The sequence below is a fragment of the Ctenopharyngodon idella genome, chromosome 18, assembly GCF_019924925.1.
Source record: "Ctenopharyngodon idella isolate HZGC_01 chromosome 18, HZGC01, whole genome shotgun sequence".
Classification (NCBI taxonomy): domain Eukaryota; kingdom Metazoa; phylum Chordata; class Actinopteri; order Cypriniformes; family Xenocyprididae; genus Ctenopharyngodon; species Ctenopharyngodon idella.
In genome coordinates, this window is record NC_067237.1 from 19,935,237 (window position 1) to 19,944,641 (window position 9,405).

Below are 9,405 nucleotides of genomic sequence, written 5' to 3' on the forward strand. Positions count from 1 at the left end.
ATGTTACCATAGCAGTGCTGAGTAAAAATGCTGATTTTATTTATTTTTGTCTTTTAATTTGTTTAATTTCTTTGTTGTAGCGAAAGGGCCAGGGAAAAGACGAGGCATTAACATAAAGATCTCTGGAGTTCAGGTTAATGCAAAGTCCATTATCCAGCATGAAGAGGAGTTTGAACCGCTGCATAAATCTGTGCCTCCAAATCCTGCTGAAAGGAGCAAGTGAGTCCAAATATAAATTTTATATATATCCGAATAAATATCCATTCCAGGGTTGTGTGCCATTCAAAATTTGAGAATGCCTTTTTTTTTTTTTTTTTTTTATCACAGTTCAGTTCACAGAATCTAGAATAAATGCACTTTTTAATCATTTTGTTTTCAGTATTAAATTTATCTGACAACTCAAATGTTAAATGCATACAACATATGGGATATTTTCTGAAATATTAGATGACATTAATAATGTTTGAATTACCACCACTTTATTTCCCAGAATTGTCGGTTACTCAAAATATTATTTAATCAATAGATTTGGTATCCAATGTCTATAGAGTTACATTTGTCTGCCAGAATGTATAAGAATGTATAAGATTGTGCGAACACAATGTGGTCAATTTTGACTGTATCAAACTTAAGCCTCGTACACACCGATTATTGCGTGCGCTTATCGCCAACGTTTTTCGTGTTCATACCCAAGCGATTTTCCCTGGCGATGCGCCGAGATAACGTGCAATTTCACTCACTGACAGTATATGGCACTTGTGCTGAACGGTAATGCAAATAAACATATTTATGATGTTAATAAAATTAAAGAAGTTAAAAATACAGACATAAAATGGCATATATGGCATATACATGACATGAGGAGATGGTAGTCAGAAATGGTTGTGCAAATAAGTCATACCGACAGTAGTGCAGGTAGTGCAAATAAACATATTTATGAAATAGACATTCACAACTATATTTCTTGAATGTAAAAGAAAAAAAAAAAGATGCTTTTATGCCTGCCGTTTTTCGTGTCGTGTGCACACTCACATTGGCGCCATTCATTTAGTATCGAGGCGTTAAACGTCGGCAATAATCGTGCACGATATTCTTAAATAATGAATAGAATGCCACTAATGAGAGTGAGTAACATTTTCTTTCTATGTTCTCCAGATTTCAGCTTACCTGTCGGGTGAAGACTCCGCACTTTGACGTAGAATGGGATATTCATGACGACACACAGCTGTTATTGGGTATCTATGAGCACGGCTACGGCAACTGGGACCTGATCAAGACCGATCCTGATCTCAAACTTTCTGAGAAGGTACATAGAGTTCTGCTTCTAACAGTTAAAAGAGTGACATCAATGATGTGCAAGTTGGCCTAACCTGACCTCAAATGCTTTGTCTTTATTTGCAGATTCTCCTAGATGACCCTGATAAGAAACCTCAGGGAAAGCAGTTACAGATGCGAGCAGACTACTTGCTTAAGATGCTGAAGAAAGAGCAGGAAAGCCAAGATGCTATTAAAGCAGGAGATGAGGTGGAGATCATAGGCCATTTTAAACTGCTATATTTGAAGATGCACACCACATTTGTTGGATGCACAGGTTTTTAGTCTTGGGGTGCCTAGTGTTTTTGAGCACAATATGATATTGTAAAATAATGGAAATGCTTAGGGTTGGAAGTGTCTTCTTATCATGTACTACAGTTTAGTTTCATTCAGTACGTTTTATGACATTTTCATTCTTTGTATCTTCCCACCTCGTAGCCCAAAACCAAAAAGAGGAAACCTCGAATCAAGAACAAGGCCCCTAACAATGATCTGGTCAATGAAATTGCCTCTCCTCGTCTCTCCGATAACCCATCAGAAGAGGGAGAAGTGAAGGTATGTTACTTTTAATGCATCTTATCAACTATATAACAACATTTACTTGTTAATGTAGGGATATACAGACACAGAATCCACAGCACTAACTAGTTAGGTGGCATTTTTACAATCCTCTCATTTTCCAGGACGATGGAGCTGAAAAATCACCCACAAAGAAGAAACAGAAAAAGGATAACAAAGAGAACAAAGAAAAAACAGGAACTACTAAAAAAGAAAAGGAGGGGGACAAAGACAAAAGGCGCTCCAAGTCCAGAAAAGAGAAGGTATTTTATATGTTGGCATCAGAGTCTGTGGTGTTACGTTTCACCATGAGAACGTTTCCTTTAGAAACCTGGACCTTAAGTATGATGTTTCACTGTGTCCTGTGCACAGTGGTTGTTAGTTTCTTGGACAACAAGTTGACTCAAACTTGAATTTAAATTATACTGGTATTAAAATGAAATTTTCTGTATTCTAAATATAATATTTTCAGGTTACAGCTTTCATTTTTTGAGAATTCGGTTACTGTTTATTTTTCCCAGGTTGGATCCGATTAAATCTGTACATAATTTGTGACCCATGCTGGCAAAATGAGTTGCAATGAGCAAATTTCAAAAATGAGTTATTTTTATTCTCTATTAAAAAATGATGTATGATTTGTTGGAATCTGTCTGAGCTACAGTCAATAGAATCAGCAAAGTCAATTTTGAGAAAAATCGAGTTTAAGTTTTCTGAAGGTTCCTAAACAAAATCATCTAGCAACCATACCCTAAAATCCCTGGCAATACCACCAAATTTGGCACAAACCAAGTCAAAACCAACATCTATAGGAAAATAATATATATTCAACTTTTTTTCCATGATTTCTCAATTGTTTGATTAACATTAATGAAACAGACAGCCTATATATTAAGACCTACTGTACCGCACGGATCGTATATAATGTTACACGTCAGATGTTTTCCCCCAACAGTTAACCAAACATTCACTTAAGACATAACAGATAATGTTTTTCGTGAATACTAGCCAAGACAGACATTTTGAAATACTGTAATTCTGTGAATATGTGTATATCGGGATCGCACGCTGCCTGAGGCGTTTCTGTGCATGCGCTTCGGATCTGTCGGTCAGTGCAAGTAAGATCATTTTGTTTACATCAGCATGAGTTTGAAAATCACATTTCATTGTTGCAGACTTAGGCCATCGAGAATACGTTATGAATGTTCACAAAGTTTGAATGCTGCGCTTTACAACAATACCAAACTTGTGCTGAGGGGAAGTGCCAGTCGTCAAGAAGCGAGCAGAGAAAAACTGCATTATTTCATGGTCAAAGGAAAGGTACTTCTCTCAGAAAGCATACAATTAAAGATACTTTTAGATGTTTAATTGCTATTTGGAGCATCGGGATCGCTAGACAAGGGCTTAATAAACTCATTTCTGTGAAAACCTCAATTTCAAGCAAAATTGACATTTTTCACTTGTTTTTCCTGTAGCTCGAAATTAGCCCATGCGCATTCTGACTCACTTTGCCAGCACAGGTCACATATACTAAAGTTATATCTTGTGTGAAAATGTCTCATCAGCTCAACTTCTCACTTTTTTAGGCCAAACCAGGAGGAAAAGGAAAGAAAGCTCAGGGCCCCGTGCACATTACTGCAGGAAGTGAGCCTGTACCAATTGGAGAGGAAGATGATGAGCTGGACCAGGAAACATTCAGCATTGTGAGTGTTAAAATTCTGCTTTTTTCGTGTCATTCATTCCTTTACCAGGCGTGATCTCTAACGGGAATGTATGAAGAACTTACAATGTCCTGAGTGGAAAATTGATTTGTGGTGTAATGTTTGTGTGCAGTGTAAAGAGCGGATGAGGCCTGTGAAGAAGGCTCTGAAGCAGTTGGATAAGCCAGACGAGGGGCTGTCGGTGCAGGAGCAGCTGCAGCACACTCGCACCTGCCTGCTGAAGATCGGAGACCGCATCACAGAGTGCCTTAAATCGTACAATGACCCTGAGCACGTCAAGACCTGGCGCAGGTATCTCAAATGCATATGACACATCCAATTCTAGGAGTTCCAATTATATTGAAATATTATATTTAACCCTACGTTGTTTAATTTTTCCAGAAACCTCTGGATTTTTGTGTCCAAATTTACTGAGTTTGGCGCCCGGAAACTGCACAAGCTGTATAAGATGGCTCAAAAGAAGCGCTCGCAGGAGGAAGAGGTAAGCTCATCTTAAATCCACAGTTCTCAATGACATTGTTCTCCTCATGTACCACTTACTCACCTACTCCTACATATTTCATACAGAAAGAGCATAGGAAGAAGGATGATCCTGCCAGGAAAAAACCCTTCAGACCTGAACCGTCTGGATCTAGTCGAGATTCTACCGGTGCCCAGCCCACAACCAAACCCCATCCTTCGGTCAACCATCCACCTGGACCTCCCTCTCACGCCCACCACAGAGAGCAATACAACCAGCCCAATAAAAGGCACTTTCCTAATGATGGTGAGAGATGCAACACCATGTTTGACGTCCGATGTTACAGTTTTTCAGATCTGAGAAGAAAACAATAAACGTAGCAGGTTGTGCTGTAATACTACTGAAAAATGATGATCCTTTATCTCTATACCAAAATCTCAGTTGGCCAAACAGGGATTCATCTTTTATGATTCGTTAAAATATTGGTGTCCGGGATACTGTGAGACCAGAGACTAATGCACTGTACGTTTTTAAAAGCTTAAATTTGTGCTGTAAGTGAATAGTACTCATAAACGACTTTTGAAACGGAGGCTTTGACCCAGAAACAGTATTTGTTACAACATAAGCGGATTACTGTTTGATTAGCTACTATACTTGTGGTTTTGTTTTGAGATTTTGAACAACCATAAATTACATAATTTATGATTCCAGTTTGTTGTTTTTATGATCTCATTTGGAACCTTGTGGATCTTTTAACAGATAGGGGAGAATGGCAAAGAGACCGTAAATACAGCTACCCAGGTAACAGCAATCAGCCCTGGCAAGGGGATCGGCATCACCCATATGAGCCTCACAGGTACAAGGACCATCACTATGGCGACCGTCGTCCTCATGACTACCGCTCAGGAGGTTACCGTAACAGCGGTTCCCCTCGCAAACGAACCTATGACCAGTATGGTAACGATAGAGATCATCGGGGCCATCGAGACTATTATGACAGGTAAGCAAGAGGGGCTTTATATTAAAGCTACACTATGTGACTTTTTTTATTTTGAAATGAACAATTTGAATAAGGAGCGATTATATCATAAAACCATCTTCCAAACTATGTTTTTGCCTTACCTTAAATGGGTAAACTTCCCATGAAACTTCGTACTTTATTCATCTGCAGTGTTTTGGAAAGTTAAAAGTAATGCATTACAATATTGCGTTATACCCTAAAAAGTAACTAATTGCGTTACTTAGTTACTTTTTATGGAAAGTAATTAATTGCATTACTTTTTCTTACCTGGGCTAGGCTTGTATGTGTAATAACAAATAATAGTTCTATTTTTGGCAAATGTAAAGGCTCTTTCACACCAGAAATGAAATGAATAAGCCTCAGGCTGAAGGAAGTGCAAATTCACTCCTGTACAGTAGAGGGTGCAGCTCAAACAAGCCTGCCATTCTTGATTGCCATAATTTTTGCTTAATGGTATGGTTGAATTGGATCATCAAAGGTCAGCAGCAAAGACATTGGTTAATAAAGTTATGTTAAATAATAGAAATATATGTATTTAATCTATTTTAATTATTGCAGGTTTGCATAATATTCTGAGTTTGCATTTCACTATCTTTATTCATTTTGAGCAATTCTGATTTTTTTTGTGTGCAAGTGAGATGAGTAAATGCATGTTCACATTTAGTCTAGAACTACAATAACCATCATGTTCACACACAACACCTCTGCTCTTACTCCCGATTTCTCTCAACATGGGGATAGGAGAGCTGTCAGTCAATACATGGCAAAACAAAGTAACTTGCATTATTTGAAAAAGTAACTCAGATATTTTGTTGTAAATGTAAAAGTAATGGGTTACTTTACTCCTTACTTGGAAAAAGTAATCTGATTACCCCAACATGGTTTGTCTCTGCATGGTTATGTCATATCCATAAATAGAAAAAAGATGCTCAGGCTACTACTATATGCAGTGGGAGTATCTTGAAACCACAACAAATGAACCTCAAACTGAAAAGAGTTTGCAAGCAAAAAGGGAAATCGACAGTAGGCTACCTGTAATAAAAACATGGTCAACATAGTTTGCATAGCATCACATTTTCTGTGCATTGACTAGGTTCACAAAACAATGTTTATGTTTGTAGAAATGCCTCTGAATCTCTAAAATAGTTACTACTTTAGTCTATTTGCCTTGGCAAGTTATAGTTCTTGCTGTTTTCTGATATATGATTTAAACGAGTCAAAACAACATAAGATACTTACCTCACAAGTTTTTTAGGTATCTGTCTTTCATCATCGGGAGAGTTTTGTTTTTTGTTTTGAGGGTTTTTTTTTTTTTTTTTTGACATTCTCACTAAGGAAATCATCTGTAACCACGTGTACAGTTGTGCATCACAACTCACATAATGACCAAAACATTGTTTCTCTAGCTATGCTTCACCCGAAGGCCAAAAGTTATATAGGTGTAGCTTTAGAGGATTGGTTCACTTCAGAATTCAGATTTCCTGATAATTTACTCACCCCCATGTCATCCAAGATGTTTCTTTCTTTCTTCAGTCGATATGAAATTAAGCTTTTTGAGGAAAACATTCTAGGATTTTTCTACATATAGTGGGCTACCAACAGGTTGAAGGTCCAAATTGCAGTTTCAGTGCAGCTTCAAAGGGTTCTACACAATCCCAGACGGTCTTATTTAGCGAAACGATGTCATGTTCTAAAAAAAAAAAAAGTATATACTTTTTAACCACAAATGCTCGTCTTGCACTAGCTCTGCGATGCGCCGTACATTACGTAATCACGTTGAAAAAGTCGCGTGTGACATATACAGAAGTATCGAGCAAGTGTTTACAAAGTGAACGTGCAAAGACTAAGCCAAACGGCCTTTACAAAAAAAAAAAGGTAAAACAGTGATGTCAGACGATTTTGAATTTGGAGGAGAAAATGGGATGGAGTTTTTCGCCCTACCGTGGTACTTCGGCCTACGTCACGCATGACCTTTCCAACGGAATTACATAATGTGTAGCGCATCGCATAGCTAGTGCAAGAAGAGCATTTGTGGTTAAAAAGTGTATACATTTTTATTAATTTTTCAAGAAAATGACCGATTGTTTTGCTAGATAAGACCCTTATTCCTCAACTGGGATCATGTAGAGCCCTTTAAAGCTGCATTGAAACTGCAATTTGGACCTTCAGCCCGTTGGTAGCCGTTGAAGTCCACTATATGGAGAAAAATCCTGGAATGTTTTCCTCAAAAACCTTAATTTCTTTTCGACTGAAGAAAGAAAGACATAAACATCTTGGATGACATGGGGTGAGTAAATTATCAGGAAATTTGAATTCTGAATTGAACTAATCCTTTAAATTTGTTAACGGTGACATGAAAAATGTTTGCTGTTGTATACAAAACTGCTTTGTTGCATGCAGAGCTGTAGCGCTAAAATGTATCTTTTTGATTTCAGACATCCTGACCCTAAGAGGAGGCGTTCGGATGAGTACCGCTCCCCGAACTACCACCAAGGGGGAGGAGGGCATCCACAGGACTTCAGAAGGATGCCTGACCACAGAGGACCCCCTGGAAACCATGGCCCCATGGGGCCTGATCACTACCGCCCCTTCCACCCAGACAAACCCCCACCCCTGATTGACCCCCGTTCCCCTCAGTCTCAGAAATCCCCACTTGAGTCGATCTCACCTGCTTTGGATAGAACTGCAGAGCAGAAACCTGTGACGGACTTTAATTGGAACAACAGGAAGACGTGAAGTGAATATGTAATGCAGAGACGGTCTGTACTGCCAAAGGACGTGGCAGAAAGGCCACCCGGGCAATAAATGGAGGAGACGTAACCAGCCACCACCAAACTCCTCTTTATCGCCACTGTGTCCTCCGCTCTCTTCTAGGTTTCGTGACAAGGTTAAGTCTGCCATTTTGGACTGAGGAGAAAGAACAAGGCATGGTTAGTCCTGTGGACTATGATTGAACTTTATAAAGTGTTGAAGTTAGAAAGTGCCTCATGTATTTGGTCTTTGTTGAGAGTCATTAGCAGAAAGGGACTACCCCCAAAGCAAACTTTACTTTGATGTTCATGTCTTTTTGTGTTATTTTGGTTTGTGCAAAAAAGGATTATTTCATGAAAGTAGCCTTTGTGGGAGGAGAAAAAAGGAATCATTTTAATTGCACCTTCAGATGTTAATTCATTGTTCTGTTGAGCTATTCGGTTCGGTTTTGCTCTCTAAAATACCCATACCCCTGTGATTGTACGTCATTTTGAGGGGGAATTACATGTTTTGTCTTTTGATATTTGTTATGATCATATAGGAGTATTTGTGATGAGCAACAACTGCAACAATTATTTGAATTGTTTTTCTCAAAATTATTGAATTAGCTAAATGTGTCTTCGCTATTGCAGACCCGCCATTTGTTAATATTGTAATGCTTAGATGCCCTGTTGGAGGACAGTAGCCTTATTTAAAAAAAGATGGAAGAAAATAAGGCTGAACAGTATTCAGGGTCCATGCAGACCTTGTCAGAACACTAGATAATCATAACACGTAAGCTATCTTTGTCTTTATTTTCTTACGACTGTAACACTTGGCACCACTCAAGTCCACTTTATGGTCAGTGCTTGTACTGTTGCATCTTTTTATTGCACTAAAAGGACAGTACTTGCTTGTTTTGGACTATGTAGTGATGGTAGACATTACCTGAATCTGATTTTCATGTTTTTTTGAGTTGTTTCTCAGTACGAGTGTGCTGAAACTGATACCGTTGACCTTTAAGTGGAAACGTGAGTACTGTATGAATGGACAGATGCGTGTTTAGGGAGTGGGCGGGTGTCACAAGCTATTTTTGGTGAACCAGATTTTGTGCCAAAACATTCACAGACTGGCATGCTGGTAAATACCATTCATTGTTTATTTGATGTGTTTCTCCATCTGTGCCTTATTCTTATGTAGGTTCAAACACCGGATTGATATAAGGACATCTAGCAGTACGGTGCAGTATTATGCTGTTATGTACAATTTCAAAACATTTGCCAGGATGGATTTTTAACTTGGTGCATGTTAAGCCAGCTCTGGTGAGTGGGGAACAATGTGGTGTGCTCAATTCCAAAACATCATGGTAGCAGGACTAGGAGAGCAAGTGAGCTGGTGAGACGTGGACATGTCTGCTATGAAATACTTGAGATGTGTTAATTCTTTCCCACCCAAGCTCCTGCTCACACTCCACGGACATGTTAAGCTTTGAAACAAGCCAATTTAAAGTAATTTATATTTGTGAAATGCCACTGTTCAGATTAATTGTACTGTACATATGTTTATAGACCTATATGTATTAAACTTTCCTACATCATGGACAA

General features: G+C 38.5%; 1 protein-coding gene across 5 annotated transcripts in view; it reads left to right on the top strand.

Annotated features, from left to right (window-relative positions):
- The window catches only part of chd2 (chromodomain helicase DNA binding protein 2), a 42,132-nt gene extending 32,727 nt beyond the window's left edge, over positions 1-9,405 (top strand). For all 5 annotated transcript variants that reach the window (XM_051871223.1, XM_051871219.1, XM_051871222.1 and 2 more), the window contains 11 exons: positions 81-219; positions 1,156-1,306; positions 1,402-1,524; positions 1,753-1,869; positions 1,998-2,135; positions 3,456-3,572; positions 3,703-3,881; positions 3,972-4,071; positions 4,158-4,356; positions 4,810-5,050; positions 7,507-9,405. In XM_051871223.1, coding sequence (XP_051727183.1) covers positions 81-219; positions 1,156-1,306; positions 1,402-1,524; positions 1,753-1,869; positions 1,998-2,135; positions 3,456-3,572; positions 3,703-3,881; positions 3,972-4,071; positions 4,158-4,356; positions 4,810-5,050; positions 7,507-7,807 — 1,805 coding nt within the window. In that variant the 3' untranslated portion in view covers positions 7,808-9,405. The remainder of the gene's footprint in view (positions 1-80; positions 220-1,155; positions 1,307-1,401; positions 1,525-1,752; positions 1,870-1,997; positions 2,136-3,455; positions 3,573-3,702; positions 3,882-3,971; positions 4,072-4,157; positions 4,357-4,809; positions 5,051-7,506) is intronic.